This window comes from Leptinotarsa decemlineata, unplaced genomic scaffold, assembly GCF_025532065.1.
Source record: "Leptinotarsa decemlineata unplaced genomic scaffold, Ldec_3_MD MMD2_tig00002974_RagTag_RagTag, whole genome shotgun sequence".
Classification (NCBI taxonomy): domain Eukaryota; kingdom Metazoa; phylum Arthropoda; class Insecta; order Coleoptera; family Chrysomelidae; genus Leptinotarsa; species Leptinotarsa decemlineata.
Window position 1 is genome coordinate 13,435,355 of NW_027412578.1, and position 19,022 is coordinate 13,454,376.

The 19,022-nt window shown below is 36.1% G+C and overlaps 3 protein-coding genes across 6 annotated transcripts; 2 read left to right on the forward strand and 1 right to left on the reverse strand.

The window, feature by feature from the left end:
• Positions 1–1,347: 1,347 nt before the first annotated feature.
• Positions 1,348–6,410, reverse strand: temp (protein prenyltransferase alpha subunit repeat-containing protein tempura). Of its 2 annotated transcripts, none has more exons than XM_023169339.2 (4): positions 6,180–6,410; positions 5,823–6,128; positions 5,350–5,547; positions 1,348–2,199 (listed from the first exon to the last, which is right to left on the reverse strand). In XM_023169339.2, the coding sequence occupies exons 1-4, from the start codon at positions 6,251–6,253 to the stop codon at positions 1,524–1,526; spliced, it is 1,254 nt and encodes a 417-aa protein (XP_023025107.2). In that variant the 5' UTR covers positions 6,254–6,410; the 3' UTR covers positions 1,348–1,523. The 2 variants fall into 2 exon arrangements, with proteins under 2 accessions (XP_023025107.2, XP_023025108.2); XM_023169340.2 differs by having other exon boundaries at positions 5,823–6,123; positions 6,180–6,405.
• Positions 6,411–8,906: 2,496 nt separating this feature from the next.
• On the forward strand, positions 8,907–14,319 carry LOC111513170 (glutamate--cysteine ligase). Of its 3 annotated transcripts, none has more exons than XM_023169336.2 (8): positions 8,907–9,405; positions 10,232–10,404; positions 11,325–11,521; positions 12,029–12,400; positions 12,450–12,647; positions 13,513–13,656; positions 13,725–13,906; positions 14,120–14,319. In XM_023169336.2, the coding sequence occupies exons 1-8, from the start codon at positions 8,960–8,962 to the stop codon at positions 14,280–14,282; spliced, it is 1,875 nt and encodes a 624-aa protein (XP_023025104.2). In that variant the 5' UTR covers positions 8,907–8,959; the 3' UTR covers positions 14,283–14,319. The 3 variants fall into 3 exon arrangements, with proteins under 3 accessions (XP_023025104.2, XP_023025105.2, XP_023025106.2); XM_023169337.2 differs by having other exon boundaries at positions 12,029–12,397; XM_023169338.2 differs by lacking the exon at positions 12,450–12,647 and having other exon boundaries at positions 12,029–12,397.
• Positions 14,320–16,669: 2,350 nt separating this feature from the next.
• Positions 16,670–18,194, forward strand: Arp10 (Actin-related protein 10). The gene has a single exon (XM_023169335.2). The coding sequence runs from the start codon at positions 16,830–16,832 to the stop codon at positions 17,946–17,948; it is 1,119 nt and encodes a 372-aa protein (XP_023025103.2). The 5' UTR covers positions 16,670–16,829; the 3' UTR covers positions 17,949–18,194.
• Positions 18,195–19,022: the final 828 nt, after the last annotated feature.

The following is a 19,022-nucleotide window of genomic DNA, read 5'->3' on the forward strand; positions in this document are numbered from 1 at the left end:
ATCCTTTTTTAAATATTCCAGCAACCATCTAGTGTTTGGTTTGACAATTTTAATGATCTACAATCTTAGAATTATCCATCCTCAAATATCTCAAGCAAGACTCTTGTGCTTTTTCGCTGTCGCTCAAATTTTTCATCAACGTCCGTTAGGATAGGTTTAAGATTCTCAGTATTTCTATTAACATCCTCCTTTTACCTGGTTTTTTCATGAACTTTTTCCAGGGGACTAGTGATAAACTTGCAAAACACATCTAATATATTCAGTTATGAGGTACCGAAACCGCAACATCACGAGAAATCTCGCGTAAGCCTCGGCAGGAAACGGGAAGTCTTAGACTGAATGCTGAAATGAGGTTCTGTTGGGCAGAGAGCGACCCGTTAACACTAGCGGGGGCGCCTCCCATCGGCCTGACGTGGGACTATGAGGCGGCGCTTTACCTTGCGGACGTCCTGGGGCTCAATAATGAAGTATCATCCTGTTGATCCCCCCTTTTCCTTCACCAATCCTTTTCCCCTCTTCCTACCACTCCCGTATGCGGGAGAGATGTAAATATTGTAAATACTCTGTACAGTAGACCTAACATTTGTTAAAGAGAAATGTATAATAAAGTATTTTTGATTTTGATTAACTTCCTCATATAAACCTTCTTAAAGATATCAACGAAACTCTCGGACGTCTTGAAGGGCGTAGCCCATGAAACGAGGGGCAACTCATTGAATCTGACTTTTTAAGGAGGCTGTGTTTACTACTCTATCAGATGAATCTTCTGACCACAATTCCTTGATTACTCCTGCGGGAGCTTTGATTAAAGAACCCTTCATAATAGAAATACTAGTATTGATATATTTCATGTATGCATCCTTTTTTGAATATTCCAGCAACCATCTCGTGTTTGATAAACATTGGATTACACTGTTCACAGCCACCGCTGTCTTCTGGACCAGCGGAATAAGAAATTCGAAACTGAACTGCTTGAAACTGAATTGGAAATGAATACGGCAGACCTTGTGAGTTTTGGAAAATTTGACAATACTAGAACTGTTCATATTCAAGTGTATGAATAAAATAAAACTATTTTAGTTCATTAAAGTGAGGGTCCCTCGTCTAACGAAATTGAATGGTCATTCTTATATGTTGAGAAACTGAAAAATCAAATACAAATTAACTTAAGGAAATTCGTGACAGTATCTCGTCACACTAAAATAATTGTAGACGCTGCTGCCTATCCACAAATTGTGCCAACCATTGAAACAATTCTCACCACTTCACTAGCGACACATAACTACCCCTCGTTATCAATTTGGGACTCGATGATTACCGTAAACGAATTTTTTTTGTTAAAAAAAAAAAAGTTCTGTGAGAGATTGTTCGCGTTTCTTCTTTTCGAATTTTGATATTTCGTGCAAAAAAAAATCCCCACACTCTCCAAATAGACCTCCTCGCCCCGCCCACTCCCAGGCGTATCTGTAACATCCATCGTCGCGTCATTACAACATCTGCATCTACTCAAACAAACCCTAACCTCACTCGAAACCCACCACATGCGTCAGCCACTTCCGATACTTGTCCAGCTGCATGACGCTACAATTCTGCGAAGCGAAATTCTTCTCGCACGTCGACACCAAGCTGTACACGTTGTACAGCTCGCATCTGGGCGAGCGCTTAAACAATTTCGGCCACCTGTTTTCTTCAACGTCTGCCGGGCTGCCGCGGAACGACTCTAAGTCAAGCTCGCGTCGCGGGGAGCTGTCCAGGCCGTGATATTCGTGAGGAACTTTCAGCAGGCTGTAGATGAGAAACTTCCTGTGGCAGAACAGAGCCTCGTGTTCCGGATAGAGCTTGTTCAGCTTGTCGACGACGACGCACAGGTCGTAGAGGAGGATGCAGACGTAGTTCACGTACGAACATATCTCTTCGAGAAACTTTGTTTTGTTCGCTTTGCCAAAGAGATAAGTAAGCAGGTTGCTGCAATCCCCATCATTCGTAGTGTTCAACAGCGTTTTCACTACGAAGTTGTAGTAGGAATTGTACAGGGTCACGATTTTTTTGTGGTCTCTCACTAATTTTATTAGATACTGTCTGTAGTGATAACCGGCGTGTTCAGACACGTGGTTGTTGATCCATTCCTGGCTGTAGCTCAGTTCCGAGTAGACGATGTTGCTGATGGATTGGTTCTTGGGCACGATGTTCTCCAAGCACCTGGAAGTAATCAATGGTATTACGTCGATGTTACCTATTGTACGATAGGTTGCCATTTATGTTTCGGAATTTGGCAATCCTTGTGTTGCAATCTGGCAACAGGCGTTTTCATCAGAAATTTTGTGCGCATGCGTACTGTTTTTTGTAAACAACCATTAAAAAGCCCACAACTCATGTTTTAAAATTTATAATATAAATTGAAGTTTGTTAATTGTAAAAAAAAAAGTTAAAAAAAGTAGTAAGTCAAAATACTCAGAAAAAAATTTTATACTCCATTATAATTATGTTATCTGTACGAAAAGGAACAACAAAACGGTGTTGTTATGGAGTATGTAAACGTGATACACGATACAAATCATTCAAAACCAACACATATCTACTATTTTATAAATTTTCCAAAGCCTTGTCTTGAATATCGCAAAAAAAAATAATCAAATCATCAATAAATTACATATTAAAGCATGTGCGAAATGTGAATTATGGGTGAAAAAATGTGCCAGGAATGACCAAGGATTTAAATCTACTGATGATTTTACCAGGGATACTTATATTTGTTCACTACATTTCATTGAAGAAAGTGGTCCAACTGAACAAAACCCTGACCCTTTAAGCTATCAGGAAATTCAACATACGTACATTATTCCTTATTGCATTTTTGACTGTAAATTTCATATATATTATGTTGTATTAAATATTTCCCTCTGATAAAAATTACTAAACATATTCAATTCAGTATTCACATATTTGTCTAATTAATAATGTCATATGTACAGCTTCAAAATATTAATGGCTTGATTTATTTATTAGTTCCATAAATCTTGTCAACTGAAATATATTTTCGATTACATCAAATAAATTGACATTATTAATAAGAATAAAACTGTAAATACTATATTTTTTATATGTTTTAGACAGTAAACAAATGCTGATACCTAACCTCTCAATCAGCTCCCTTTTTTTTTTTGCGGACGCTCATGACGTTTTAACAACCTTTTTAATTGTTCACAATTATGAGCCTCAACTAAATTATTAACGAGTGAAGCACCATCAATGGTTTTTTCCAATAATTTATTTGTTTGTAGATATAATATTCCTTGCCCAGCCATTGTTGATTAAAACAGTACGAATGTATTGAAATACCGCCATTTCAATATGACAGCTCTAGCGAAAAGTTGGACATTTTTGAACTTATACGCAACGTTTTGACATACGCGCGCTATTTGTGTTGTTTACAGTAACTTAAAAGATTCATCTCGGCCCAAAAATAGAATTGAATGGAGTAGCGCCTCTACTGCGCCCCCCCCCACTCCACCACTTTTCGTCGAGCAATCAGAAGCTACCGCGGGCATAGCGTGAAGAGCATCGAGTAGATTCATTTGATAGATAACGGCGCGGTGGAATTACAAAAAAATACGGTATAATATTAATAATGAACGAAAAATCGGATTGATGAAGAAAACATGGCCACGGGCGTTAAAGAAAAAAACATGGCTGCCAATGTAATAGAAAAAAACATGGCTGTCATACAGGGTCTCATCGTTTGATGCATTATTCCAATTGATGTCCATGCCTAAGGACTGAATGAAAAAGTGAATGGTATGTTGCATGTGCCGCACTTTGATATAATATTTTTTCAATTCTTCTGATAGCAAAAACTGTCTTGCTGTGTAGTTTACTACACATGATATTTATATGGTCTATCCATTTCAGGTTGGAATCTATTTGTACTCCCAAAATTTTGGTAGAATTTTTGTTGTATCCACTTAAGCAAATTGTTTCAAGAGTTTGTTTTTTGTTCGTTGAGAATCAAGTCACTTGGTGTGAACAATAATCGAGCTTTCTCTAATATGTCAGTATGGATCATATGAGGATCATCTATTTTATATTTTTTTTTGCCCAAGGTTGCATCATCTGCATACAATATAGTTTCTATGTCTGACGAGTTCATCACGTGAGGCAGGTCGTTGATATAGATTAAAAACAGAAGTGGCCCTAATATTGACCCTTGTAGTACTCCTCTTAATATTTTTCTTTTTTCACTTTTGGTATTTCCTAGATCAACAATTTGATACCTTTCGTTAAGGTATGACTTCACCATATCCATTCATAAAGAAACTTGAATACGTTATGGATTTTCAATCCATACTTCATAAAGTTCCATGTGAAATGCACTCAACTTTTATCTACCCTAATTTTTCACAATAACCACATTGAAATTATTAGTATTGTAATATCTACTTATAAAATGAATATTTTGAAATGAAATCTGGAATACTGTCACGTAGCTAGATTTTTGGGAATACTCCTGGATCAAAAGCCGACATGGGAGGCACATATCGACAGTTTATGTGTAAAGGTTGGCATTGCAAACCAAGCAATCCGAAATCTGCGAGAAACAGTCTCTACAGAAGTAAAACTCATGTATCATGGACTGGTACAATCAATGCTATGGTATGGATTGAACTTCTGGGGTAACTCGGCATATACTGACCGCATTTTTGAGCTTCAGAAAAGAGTCATTCGCTGTACGAACAAGTCTCGTCCATTGGATTTTTGTAAACCACTATTTAAAAAATTTTGCATCTTACCGTTGCCGTGCCTCTACATATCACAGCTAGTGTTATTCATCTATGATAATAAACCACCCCTACTCTCGCTTGAGCGTGAGTCAAAATTCCCTAAAATACTTGGGTATTAAATGCTTCAATGAAATAACTTGTATTGGGATCAATAAAAGTAGAACTGTAATAAGGAATGAACTACATGGTTTCTTTTTGGATAACTTTTTCTACTGTATGGATGAATTTCTTGCTTTCAGTGCTTAGATAAATGACCTAGTTTCTTTCATATGTGTAGTCTTTCTTTTTAATTCATTCAAGATCAAACATTTGTGTTTAGCTTTTAGCTTTTTACTTTTTTGACTGGTCCAATAAATTTTCTCATGTATTTAATCTTGAAATTGTGTATGTGTGAAAATTTTAGTCATTATGAATGAAACAACAAGTACACCCCCGGTCAATACCACGCTGGTCATTGAATTATATCCGACAGACATTTACGCAAGATATCTCACAGAGATTATTCTTGCAGTCTACTTTACTTTTGATTGAATCGTAGATAACCTTGCAACGTGGTTCAGAATACACTTACCAGATGCGATGGTTCCAGCTATGATAATTATTAGGAGATTTCTCAGACGCCAAATTAGTTACGAAAAGCTCATTCTGCAACAGGGCCAATGGAATATGTAAATTGTTCGCGGCCATTTTATCTAGAATCCTTTTCAGTAACCATCGTCGATACCCAAAAGCTTCATTGGATTTACTTTTTCGAGTCAAGACAACTTTACTGAAAAATTGAGGTTATTTTTAAAACATCAGAACTACTTAGATGGGCTATTGTTAAAACACATGAGAAAAAACTTGTAAGCTTTCTACTCCTCCGTCATTGAACAAAAATTGTGGAAAATGTCCCAAAAGAGGAAGAAAGAAAATAACTACTTTATGGGTTATATTTACTTTTTGCAGCATCATGCAAAAAGATTAGATTTGAAGGAACCTATCTTGGTTTTTTGAAAATCATCCTCTGAAATAGTTCGTGCAGTGTTTAGCCCTGATGATTACCTAAAATACAGTTCTTCTTCCACAGCCAGAATGTCTTTTTCCACCAAATCCCTCTTCATATTCCAAAAAGTAGTAACATCGGGATTTATGAGAAGTGCTCCTATCAGTAAGTGATTCAGGTCTTCCATTTTCGAGAAAGGCAACTTTCCTCTTCTTAGGGCTTCCCTACTGTCTAGCAGCACCAAAGATGCATAATTATATACAAGTTTAACGCACCATGATTCTAGGCCAAGATTACGCTGCTCATATAAAACAGGAGATTTGTTCTTTGTGTTGTCGTCTGTGGGAATGATTACGAATTCTTCGCTGCGGAAGGAAATGATTTTTGAATCATGTAAACATTTCGATTTCACTTACGGTTCTGAATCTCTCTTGAAAATACCATGTATTGAACGTAAAATTCTAATAGCCATATCATTGCCTTCAGCCATTTTTCGGTTGTTTTCACAAAAAATCTTGCAAATAAAGACAAATTAAACTCATGATAGATGAATTTATTTTTGGAGTTTCCGAAACATTCTTCATCACTTTTTGATTTTATCCCATATTATGACGTTCGTGTACACACATTTGCTTAGGAACCCTGGTGTTTCAGTTTTTTACCGATTCGCTTTTGTTTTGTCAAAAACTCTCGACGCGAGAAATAAGATTGACCCAACTTCGTACACATGTTGATAGATGGTGCAACAATCAAAATCTGTCGCGAGATTTTTAATGATGTAAAAAAATATTTTACTAAATATCAATTCATTCCAAAATGTAAACAACACATTGAAAAAATTGAATTGCAAACCTGGCAACCTGGCATTGTCAAGCTGGGTCACTTGAGTTGTACTCAGCACCTCTGTGAATGAAATGCTGAAACTCTTCGGATCTCTTTACTGCCTCTCTATTAAAAATGCCGTAGGTCGAGAATTTTTGACAAATTAATTAATATGGGGAAGGGGTCCATACCAAAGATATTCTATCACAAACCACCTACTAGTAGTTTGTGTATTCTATGCAGTAACATAGTAACATTGATAGTTGACAGTTAAGGCATGATATTTCATGCTGCGCCAACTGTCAAAATCCAAGGTCACACAATTATACACGTTGATAGTATAGAGCTAATTTTTCATGTTTGTGTTTATAAGGTGACGTCATTTATTATACTCCGTATTTAAAACTCATATTTTTACGAATTGAGAGAAAAAAATTCGTATATAGTGCTATACATTGCCAAAAATATCAATGACCTCAGAAATCGAACATTTTGAAAGATAAATAATAGATATTTCAGATATTATAGAAAGAGTATTCAGAAAAGAATTGTCATGAATAATAATTTTCTTGGATGTTTCTGTATAGTTACGCACTTGTTAAAAATGTTCTACATGTGAGATGTTATGTATATGATATACCTAAAAGACGAACAAAATTATTATTATTATTATTACTGACATGGAAATTTTTGGAAAACTATACAACATTCTTTTCTTATATCGAACATGTTTATACTTTTGAGGATTATCGTTGGTAGGGTGCGACAGCGAAAAAACTTCTTGTAAATACATCTAGAGAGCGCGGCGAAAAGAGTGTTACAGTTCTTGGTGGCAAAGAAAATCGTATTGTTAACAAACCTAGTAAGCTCTGATATTTCTTTTTACTTTAGTTTCAGAGACAAATACAGCAAACACTCATTGTGTTATTATTTGTTGAAAGGTTGAATACTTTCGATAACACTAGAATTTCTTTGTTTTTTCAGCAACAGCATTCTGTTCATTCTAATATTCTAATATTGAACTGAACGCAATGCGTTAAAAAAATAAAAAACAACATACCACCTATTTATTATTAATCCAATATTGATTGAAATGACTTGGAAATATCTCTACATTGATATTAGATTATAATAAATCATTCTTAACGCCGAGAAAAGAAGTATTAAAATACTGAAATGCAGTTTTTATCTTCATCTGATAAATCAGAGATTAGCGATTGGCACAAAATGTTCGTCACTATAATGATAACAAACGTTTCGTAGGTACTCAAACAATATTTTTTCGTATATCAATCAATAAAACCGCTAATAAATACAATAAACCTCTAGATCATTATTAATGATCTAAATAATAAGTTTCTTTTCTACACTGACTACTTGGTCATAACACGTTTATGTGTGACAAAATTGTCGATACTTGATAACAATCCATATGACATTCAAGTGACAATTTATTCTGACATTTCCACTGAACAGTTTACAAAATCGCAACACGTCTTTTCAGTGATATGAAGCTATTGTATAGTGAAACACGTGTTGCGATTTTGTTTAGTGAAAATCTCAGAGAAATTGTTACTTGAATAACATGTTTACTTTACCCTTTTCAATATGTAGGATAGGACATATCGGAGATTTGCCTGTTATTCTCAATTATAACAAAAATTCATTCGAGGGATAAGCTAATTCCCAACATCCATTAAACCAAATGGTAAATAGTGTAATTTTTTCCGGGTTTCTAGTCCATGGATTTTTGGAATGTCTTCCTGACGTTTCGGTAAACTTTATGGGTTAGTCTAGTAGCGAACACTCACCCACAAGGATAGGTACCTGCATATACTATCGATCCATCATCCTAGTCAAAAGAGAGGAGTTGTCTCCACTCTAACGGAACGAGCTCAAAGAATATGTGGATCGGAGCATCTGGAGGAAGAACTGAAACATCTTCAAGTGACCTTGAGATCGAATGGATATAGTGTACCCGTGATCAACAAAGCCATGAAAGTGAAGAGTTTCACGGCTCAAAATGGGAAAGTAGGCTGAGATGGTTCCCTATATTTTCAGTGTTACTATCTTCATTCGGGTTTGAAGCCCATATTATGATGATGAACATGACAAAAGCCACTGATGCTCGTTGTGCATATCACTTTTTGTACACACTGTATCACAAAAAAATTTATTCCATTAGCTATGTCGACCGAAATCCTACCCCGTATCTTTATTGAAGATGTCATGTCGAAAGATATCGATAATTTATAACTTTACGACTAGGGATCGAAAATAATTTATGAGGTAATTTCGAAATTGTACAATCGAACAAGCATGTATACCAACAGAGATATTCGCTGTCGTTACAACCGCAGTGTTTCCCAACAAAATGGGACTGCTGAACGAATCAGTCACCCCCCTGTCCCACGAAGACACCATGAAATATGCCCAGCACGTGAGAGAGCATGGCATCACCCAGTTCATAAGCCTGTACAAACGGTTAAAAGATAGACAGGGCGACGTACTGAAATGGGGAGACGAAATAGAATACTCCATAATCAAATTCGACCACGACCGAGAAGAAGCAAAGGTAAGTCTTCGAAGTTTCGAAGTGCTCGGCTCCCTGAATGAGAAGCAAAAGGAAGAAGAAGAGGCAGCGGCTCTATGGGGGCCGGAATACGCAGCCTACATGATAGAGGGCACTCCAGGCAAGCCGTACGGGGGTTTGCTGGCGCACTTCAATGTCGTGGAGGCCAATATGAAGCATAGGAGGAAAGCGGTTGGTTGTTGCTTGGAATCTGATGAAGCTTTAATGTCTATAACCACATTTCCAAGGTTTGTTTTTAGAAGACTAGATAATTTTTACTGTTCAGGATAACACTTACAAATTTTCACAATATAGACTCTATTTCGAGCACGCGTTTCGCTACACAGTAGCATCCTCAGATGGGCTTGCACAAATTATCGGTTTCAACTGAGAAAGTTTACCATTTGGTAAACAGGTAGTTTGAAGAAGAGGTATCCAAAAGGTAAATTATTGTTATTAATGATTCGACTGATTCTAGAAAATGTTCCGTTAAAATAAATTCAATAGTAGTGACAAATTAACTTCTTGTTGGTTACGTTTACGTTTATTGATTCCCAGGGATTCCAACGTGTTTGATTTTTGTCCTTTATTTTCTGTATGTAGTTACGTTGTAGTATATGACGTAGTTTTTGTTTTCCAACGTTTTTCTTTCAATTCTAATCTTCTTTTGTGGTCGTAGATTGTAAATTAATGATTTCTATCTACTACCATTCTATTCGGTTGTTTCAAAAAAGTTTTGTCCGTTTTAATGTCATGTGTCACAATCATGCACCGACATCTGGGTGTATGTGAAACGTCCCCCAAAGTTTATATTGGAATAACATGTAGAAATTTAAAAATCAGAATCTCGGAACACAAAATCAATCAAATTTCCTATTGAACGACCAACAAGAAGTTAATTTCTCGCTACTGTTAAATTTGTTTTCATGAAAATTTTCCTAGAATTAGTTGAATCATTAGTAATAATAGTTCACCTGCTTTGTTGGCAATTTTTTTTAAACTACCTATTTACGAGTTAGTAATCCCTATTAATTAAGTTCGATAAATATCTTTTATTGGATCTTGTTGTTTCAGATTGGGCTGCGAAAACTTTTCATATCCATCTGCGAAGGTGACCCCAAATGAAGGACTGACGGGATCGTTATTTATCCCAGACTCCATAATACATCCTGGCCATCCTAGATATAAGAACACTACTAATAATATAAGGCAAAGGAGAGGGGAAAAACCGTATATAAACTTGCCAAGTAAGTTGCTGCATATATATCCTAATAGCTTTGTATATAGATGGTAAGTCTATATAAAAAGCTAATAGCTTCAGCTAATAGCTATAGCTAATAGATAAATTCAGTGTGTGCCAAATGCTTTGACTAACAAGCAAAAGGTGGTGTTATGAATGGACTGACCCGTTACTTTATGAAAATTAATAACACTTGATAGTGAAAATTAATAACACTTGATAACAAAGTAGCTTTCTCCTAGAAATGAATGTTAATATTTGGTTATGGATTTAAGTGCAATTTCTGTTTGGATACCTAATATTGCTAGGTTCTTTGTTGAGTGGTGAGTCCGGTGTTTCCATGTTATGTTTGAAACCTTTATTCAGTAATTGGATTTATGTTTCGAAGAATTGCATATCGGTTAGGTTAACAAATCTATCATAAATATGGTGGTCTGCAAATTGTGTTATAGGGTAATTTAATTAGTTTATTTCATTTGTGTTTCTGATTAACCCATGATTGATTATTTTAACTTCTTTCCTGATGTTGGTGTAAAAAATTTAAATTCATAGGGATAAAATCTGTGGGTTAGTTCTGTATTACCTCATCGAGGTAGACATTAACAATGTCTCTTTTGTTGTACTGTGTTTAATTTTCTTCCTGTTGCCATTTATTCTGTCCATGCTGGATGTCTGTTCTTGCTAGAAAACTTTTGTTGTCTGTCTTGATTATTATGAACTTGGGTAAGTATAGACGTTATTTTTGTAACACTCGTTGGTTGACTATAGATATAAAAATACTTTTGAATCTCTCAAATTTTGCGAATAATATCTATAAAACGGCTCAAACGTTAATGAAATAGTGACAGGTGACAGGAAGACCATACTTATTTTTTTTAATGAATGCATGTCCATATACAAGTCATAATACTCATTCTAAAATTGCAGTATTCATGGACGAAAATACTAACATCCCAGTAGATAATTCCCATGAACTCGAGAAAAACGCCCTTCCCGACTGTGTTTACTTGGACGCTATGGGTTTTGGAAGCGGGTATTCCTGTTTGCAAGTCACTTTCCAAGCTTGCAACATCACCGAAGCAAGAGTATTATACGATCAACTAGCCCCTTTTTGCCCGATATTGGTGCGTTGTGGAATAACATCAAAGGTGTTTTCTGGCGTTTAATCTCATTCGATCGTGTATTCAATAATGATTCGTAGTGACGTCATTAATAATAAGATTCGCCAGAATGGAATGATTCAATTTGTCTCAGATGTCAAATTCAATAATAAAAACAAACTCTTCAATTTTCTCTAACCTCAATTAAATTCGGATTTGTGCATACAGGTTTATTTTGTACATCCTTAAAACTTATTTGATAAAATGTTTTCTGCACTTTATGAACTATAAAGATCAAAATAAAGCAGAAACTGACGTAACGTAATGTCAAATTCCGTTTCAAAACCAACCTCACGCTAGTTTTGAATTATCATAAATACGATCCAAATTATAGTTGACGTCATCGTTTCAAAGTCAGAATGATTGTATTTGAATCACAGACGAATACGTTTTGAATACATGAGGACCAGAAAACGCCTCAACTAATAGAAAGTGAGACGTTTAATGACGTAGTTTACACATTATTTACAGATGGCTTTGACAGCAGCAGCTCCGTTCCACAGAGGTTTCATTACCGATATTGACTGTCGGTGGGATATTCTAAAAAACACTTCCGACTGTCGTACTGAGGAAGAACGAGGACTAAAACCTCTGAAAAATAATAAATTCGTTATACCAAAATCTCGTTACGATTCAATAAATTCCTATCTATCACCCGGTAGTGAAATATATAACGACGTACCTCTTTTATATCACCAGGAAGATTTTGAGAAACTGTTGCAGAATGGCGTTGACGAACTGCTCGCGAAACATATCGCTCACCTGTTCATCAGGGACACCATTTCAATGTTCGCAGAAAAGATACACCAGGATGATGAAGAGGAAACTGATCATTTCGAGGTAGTCTTTCAGAGACCTTCAATAATGATATTGATGAAAATTTCATTTTCAGAATATTCAGTCAACAAACTGGCAGACGTTGAGGTTCAAACCACCACCCCCGAATACGGATATCGGTTGGAGGGTTGAGTTTAGACCGTGCGATGTTCAAATTACAGATTTTGAAAACGCTGCCATCGTTTGCTTTCTAGTTCTTCTAACGAGGGTTATTCTTTCTTACGAGCTCAACTTTTTGATACCAATCAGTAAGGTAATCCATTTGTAATCATCAGATGTAGGGAAATTTTCTTTTTTCAAATGATAATAAATAATATAGATGCTATAAGGATGTTCCAAAAGTTTTTTACGTTTTTATGAGTCTACTTTGAACTGTGAATAGTGCGTGGCTCTCAATTCGTTTGATTTTTTTACGGTGATTTGTGGAGCGTGCGGACAAGCGTTGTCTTTGAGCAGGATCCGACCTTTTCTATTGACCAACACCGCCTGCTGTTGATGCAAGTTTCGGTTCACTTCGTCGATTTTCTCAGAATAGAACTCTGCTACGATTGTTTGGACCATACAGTAACCATGGACTGTTTTGGGTGGGTTTTTGATGAGATGACTCATCAGTGTCCAACCGCTGTCCAAAACGTCTCCTGTTGTCGTAGAAGATCCACTTTTCATCACACGTGAAGATCCGATCAAAAGAATTATCGTTTTCGTTGCGCACAACAGAAGAAGAACAGACCTTTAAACGTAAAATTTATGTCGATCGTTCAAATCGTAGGGCAGCAACTTTTCGAGCTTTTTGACATTCCTAAAACGTTTCAAATCATCAAAAACCGCATGAGAGCTAACGCCAAGTTCTTCCGCCGTCCCACGCAGCTCAACCGGGGTCCTGAAAACCTCATTCTGGATTATTGTAGGTCGACCACTTCGGGGCTCATCTTCGAGGTTCATCTTTGGAATGAAATTATCGGAATCAACGTCGCACAGTGCAGTGCGTTCATTAACACCATCGTCCAATCATTTCATCTTTGGGACCTTGTTGAATTTCTGAAAAAAAATTGTTTCTACAATAACCTCGCTTATTACCATAAAAAAATTGTTATACTCCACTCATTTTGTTCTTGTAGATTGACGAAAACATTTCCAATGCTCAAAAAAGAAATGCTGTGGTAGAAGAAAAGTTTTGGTTCAGGCATACCGTAAATGAAAAAAACGAATCCGTTGGTGTTCAATTTGAGAAAATGACTGTTAACGAAATCGTCAATGGAAAGGTAATTATTTTTTATCGTTACTGTTCGTCGTTACATCTGCTGAAAGAGTTTTTTTTATATTTATTTAGAAAGATCAATTTCCCGGACTCATACCAATAATAAATAATTATTTGAGCAACATGGAAGTGGATGCAGATACACACTGCACCATACAGCAGTATTTGAAATTGATTGAAGGTAAAGCATCGGGAAAAATATTAACTACAGCGTCGTGGATGCGCAAATTTGTTTTGGAACATTCAGATTACAGGTGAGATATATTTTACAAAGCATATAGGGTTCCTCCGTGAATCCAATGGAGGAAGCCGTTGCTGATTTTCAAGTTGATTCAATCTATAAGTCGCCCTAATATGCCAGCATATCAAAGAGGTGTCCCTGATTATCGTTTGGTATGCCTGCAGGACATTTTCAGCGTCTAGCTTAAAGTTTTTCGAGGTTTTCCACTAATCGTATTCACTTTCAGGAAAGATTCGAAAGTGACGGAGAAAATCAACTACGATCTTCTTAGAGCAATGGTAGCAATAGAGACAGGAGAACGATCTTGTCCAGAACTTTTAGGTTGCCACAACAAATCGAGGACTTGCGAAAAGATTCCTACAGCTCTCATCAACGGTTATAACCAGTAACCCAGAATATAACATGAGAATAAAGTATTATCAAACAGACTGTCTTTTTTTTATTTGCAAGGGAACCAGCCTCGATATACAGAGTGTATTCTAATTGCGGTAAAAAAATTTAAGAGCGTCTACAAAAGATACGGTGTTTTAAGGTTTTCAAAAAATCCTCAACCGACTCTGGTGAAATTTGGCCATGTTATTTTCAGTGATGAGAGATTCATTTAGCCTCAATAAGACACAGTTTAGCCAACATTATTGGCCATAAAATGTTCCATCTGGTTTACGTTCCAGAAAAAATAAATAAAAACCACTTTATTTCATATATCTCTCGATCACGCTTGAATCAAATTTCTTTCACCAAAGTCGGATAAGAAATATATGCAATAATAATATAGAAAAGGGATGGCAACAATGCACTCCCGGGCCTATTTTTGAATGAACACTTTGTCATTAAAATAGCTCCAGAACACAACTTTACATTTTTTTCGCCTCAATGAGAAAACATTCTGTATTGAACATTATGAAACTAAATAAATATTACCAGAGTATTTTCCCAACACCAAACCGTTATTTTAACACCATGTGTGGACACACGTCTTCGGAGGAACATTCAGTATCACTGTGACGCTTCTCCAAATTATAGAAAAATTCACCTTCTTTCACTCTGATATTTTCACAACCAAGGAAGTTTTTTTTATGGCTCTTCAGCCAATCAAAAAACTCGGTTAATAAAAATTATCCAATACGAACCGCCAATTCTTCAGTTCACGTGGACTAATTCGTTGCGGCATAATTCCTTTGTATTGGTTTTTTTGGCCTTTGACTTCGCCGACACCTTTAAGATTACTATATCGGTTACTTCGACTATACTTACGTTAGAAACCAGAGTCGTTCTCTATAACCTTTTGGTATCATCAGAGGTTGATGTAAAATGGTTTTATTTCTGAGTATGATTAGTTGCATGATAATAGTGCCGTTTTTGTGTCCAACCAGCATCAGTAAAATGACCAGCATCACTTTTTACTAAAGAAACGTCAAGAATAATATTGACAGAATTAACAATTTTCTGAAGCATATCGACTATCGACAAATAATCTTTGATTTCGTGTTCCCCCACCTTTTCATTTCAAGGAATGAAAAGTACAGCAAGTGGAATAGAGAGAGAAAGAGAAATGTGCTCTATTGATGTAAACATGATTGAGTCAAAATAGGAGCAAAGCCAACTCAGTTTTACCTTTCATTGATAAATATCACCTCGAGACCATCAATTCTATAATGGCATTTGGTTTGAGAATGTCGTTTAGTTGATGCCATACAGTCTGTTTTGTTCCTATTAGCTGATGTTCATTGTGAAAAATTGACAAATATAAATGTAGAAGCTAGTCTATGGACAATTCTCAAATTACTGAACTTTTCAAAAATTTTGTGATTTATCCCTTTGTAATTACCAGATATAACTGTGAATATAATTTCAGGTATTTTTCGGGACATACTTTAAGTCTTGTTTTTCATTGGCGGGCCCTTTTTTGACAGGACCAGTGAAGTTATAATATAGACTGGCCATTGAAGAGAGAACAGTACCTCCAAGACCCAAGGAGAGATCTACGTTTTGGCATTACGTCACTCGAACACGAACATTAGAGCTTCACTAGTTCAGACTTCCATTGTCTACTATATAAAATGATTTGAAATCCCTGAAACAACTAAAAAAGAAGAATTGAAAATGAATAGCTAAAAATAACAATTATATTAACCAAAATAAACCTGAAATAAAATAATAGTGAAATAAAATACAAGTAAAAATAGAACAATTGAATGATTAAAAATGAAGAAATGAAAAAAGAAAAGAAAAATAAAAAGTGGAGAGATTCCAAGTCACGTTAGTTCACGACGTTTCGATTGTTAGTATCTACAATCGTCTTCGGGTGATGACTGGACTGATTCCTCCGAGAGATGACTATTTATAGGTCGTTCGAGTACTTTCACTTATCCCCGCTTTCCATTTTCCGCTTCACTCACAGACCATATGCTTCACTGGTTCCGTGGGAGATGACCGTTTTGGCGGGAGTTGCCCATTTTTCGCTTGATGATGGGTTTCCATGAACATTAGACCGACGTCACGATGTTTCTTTGAAAAAATTGTTATTCTTTGTTATAACAATAAATATTCAATATCGATAAAAATTATGACAAAGACAACTGAAATGATTTACTGTGCTTCATTTCATTATTGTTCAATTGGGTGCATATTAACAACTACCAACATGCAACCTATATTACTGATGACATAGTCACAAGTACGTTCTTTTTGTATAGTGGCGTCATTTCCAAAACCAAAAGTTATTGGCAATGAAAAGCGAGGGCACAGCATACGTGCTGTTGCGAGGGCTATCCATACTTCCATACTGTCACAGATATTGTCATGTTAATCTGACAATTCTTTTTTAGGTTAACTTTCTCGAAAAGTGAATACATGAAATATTTACAGAAGATTAAAATACGTCTGTTACACAAAATAGAGTAATGAATAGATAAATACGCGAATACAATTACAAAATGCCAATTTTTGAAACTCTGAGCAGTGATAAACAGATTGTTGTCCTCGATATCGGGGCTGCTTATACCAAATTCGGTTTTTCTGGAGAGTTCTCTCCCAGGACGATAATAAAATCTGAAGTCAGATGCAAAACTACCAAACAATTCAGAAGAGTTTGGAATTATAAATCAGCCGAGGACCTTTACGACTTACTAGTAGATTTCATGCACAGTATTTTCTTCAAATATGCTCTAGTCAGCCCGAAAGACAGAGCAGTCATCATCGTAGAGTCTCTACTGTGTCCTACACTGTTCAGGGAAACTCTAGCGAAAGTCCTATTTTCCCACTATGAAATAGCGATGTTGTTGACCCTGCCTTCACATTTGGTCAGCTTATCAAGTCTAGCTGTAGAGACAGCTATGGTTGTCGACGTTGGATATAAGGAAGCTGTTGTAATACCCGTATGCCATGGGTTACCTATCATTCAGGCCTGGCAAGCACTTCCTATCGCAGCAGAAGCTGTCCACGATAATTTGAGGAGTCTTCTGTCAAGTAAGAACACGGGTGTGCAAAACTTATCAGAAGCTGTGTTGGAGGACATAAAAATCAGGTGCTGTTTTGTTACTGAAAAATCAAGGGCTGAACAACTAGCTCTTGTCAAACCTGGCATAATTCCGTGTCCGGAAGTTAAATTTCCTGTAGGCGGCACTGATAGTGTCATCGTCACCGGCAAAGTCAGAGAACGAGCATTCGAAGTGCTCTACGAGGAAGACAATGACCACTTGTGCTTATCAACGATGATTTTGGACGCCATCCTCCAAACTGACATAGATTTGAGGCAGAAGCTGGCTGATAACCTGTTGATGATTGGAGGAACTACCATGACACCCGGATTCAAGGCACGACTGAAAGAAGAGTTAGAGAAACAGCTGAAATGCAATAGATACAGCAAGCTCAATATTAAGTCCTTCGCTTTTCATGATTTGCCTTGTAAAGAGAACTATGCTGCGTGGTTAGGAGGGGCCATCTATGGTGCCACGGAACTCTTGAACATGAAAGCTGTAACAAAAGAGATGTACTTCAAGGAAAATCGTTTGCCCGATTGGATTAATCTGAGAGATAACGTAAGAACTCTTTGAGGACATCTCAGTTTTGGCAAGTCTTTTGAATTGCTCGATGTACTGCCTTTTATTTCACTCACCACAACTATCGTATAAATTTTTTAAGAAGTTTGTATGATTTAATGTCGATAAATGTGATGAATTAGTTTGTTTCATTTAACTCGAAATAAATGTAAGCTGCACATATTTTACTTTTATAATCTATTTATGTACTAATTTAATCTAATGTATGTTATTTATAACAATAAAAAGTTTAGAAACTAAGTTTCTGTTATAATGGCTTTTCAAAAATGGAATTTATGAAAATATACACACATTATACAATTTCTGTTCACTTATTCCGAGAAACTAACTTTTTTTCGTTAAGGATTTGAAGTTGAATGAATAATGTAACAATACCAAAAAAATGGTAAAACAAATCTCTTGAATAATAAGAGTTCATTTCTCCAAAATGTATGTAATGATAGTATTAGATTGTTTTAAAAGTTTTGTTCTTTTTGATGTACTTTAAACTGTAATATCTCAGTAAATACTTTTTAATTCATTAAAAATAAGCGTCATTTGAATCAGTGCACTATTACCAACAAGTAAATAAATTCCGTGCTCGGGATTAGATAAAGTAGACGAAGGCCGTTTTTGTCTGATTCTGATTGGCGAAGGTTCTACCGGTGAGAAAGTTATGGAAGTGTTCCACATAGCGACCGTGCGCGGTCGTTTTGGTCGCGGCAAAAACGTCACCCATGATGTTTATTACTTTCTCTCACGGCATGTTGACAACGACCAATCTGAAGAGACGATTCAAAATAGACGTTGAGAATATTTCGGCGCACATTTTGAAATGTGACATAAATGTTATCTGTCATTCGTAATTCGTTTCTAATTTCTTAACTTATTCCATTATTCGATCTCACAATTTATCAATGGAATAATTACGTACATATGATGAAGTAAATTTAAGAGTAGCATAAATTTAGAGTGCCTATAATCTAGGTATGCAGTAAATGGAGCTTTTTCCTGAAATAGTACAGCGAACGTGTCACGAGAGGCAGCACTAGTAGTAGGGACAAACGTAAACGATTCGCATGTAAAACA

Excerpts from the sequence above, each read along its gene's own strand:
- Arp10 (XM_023169335.2), top strand. The coding sequence starts at position 16,830 with ATGCCAATTTTTGAAACTCTGAGCAGTGATAAACAGATTGTTGTCCTC.
- LOC111513170 (XM_023169336.2), top strand. The coding sequence starts at position 8,960 with ATGGGACTGCTGAACGAATCAGTCACCCCCCTGTCCCACGAAGACACC. Across the intron at positions 11,522-12,028 it reads CCCCTTTTTGCCCGATATTG|ATGGCTTTGACAGCAGCAGC; the intron begins GTGCGTTGTGGA and ends CATTATTTACAG. Across the intron at positions 13,657-13,724 it reads ACGAAATCGTCAATGGAAAG|AAAGATCAATTTCCCGGACT; the intron begins GTAATTATTTTT and ends ATATTTATTTAG.
- temp (XM_023169339.2), bottom strand. The coding sequence starts at position 6,253 with ATGGCTGAAGGCAATGATATGGCTATTAGAATTTTACGTTCAATACAT. Across the intron at positions 6,129-6,179 it reads TTCAAGAGAGATTCAGAACC|CGAAGAATTCGTAATCATTC; the intron begins GTAAGTGAAATC and ends TTCCTTCCGCAG. Across the intron at positions 5,548-5,822 it reads GAAGAAGAACTGTATTTTAG|TAAAGTTGTCTTGACTCGAA; the intron begins GTAATCATCAGG and ends TCAATTTTTCAG.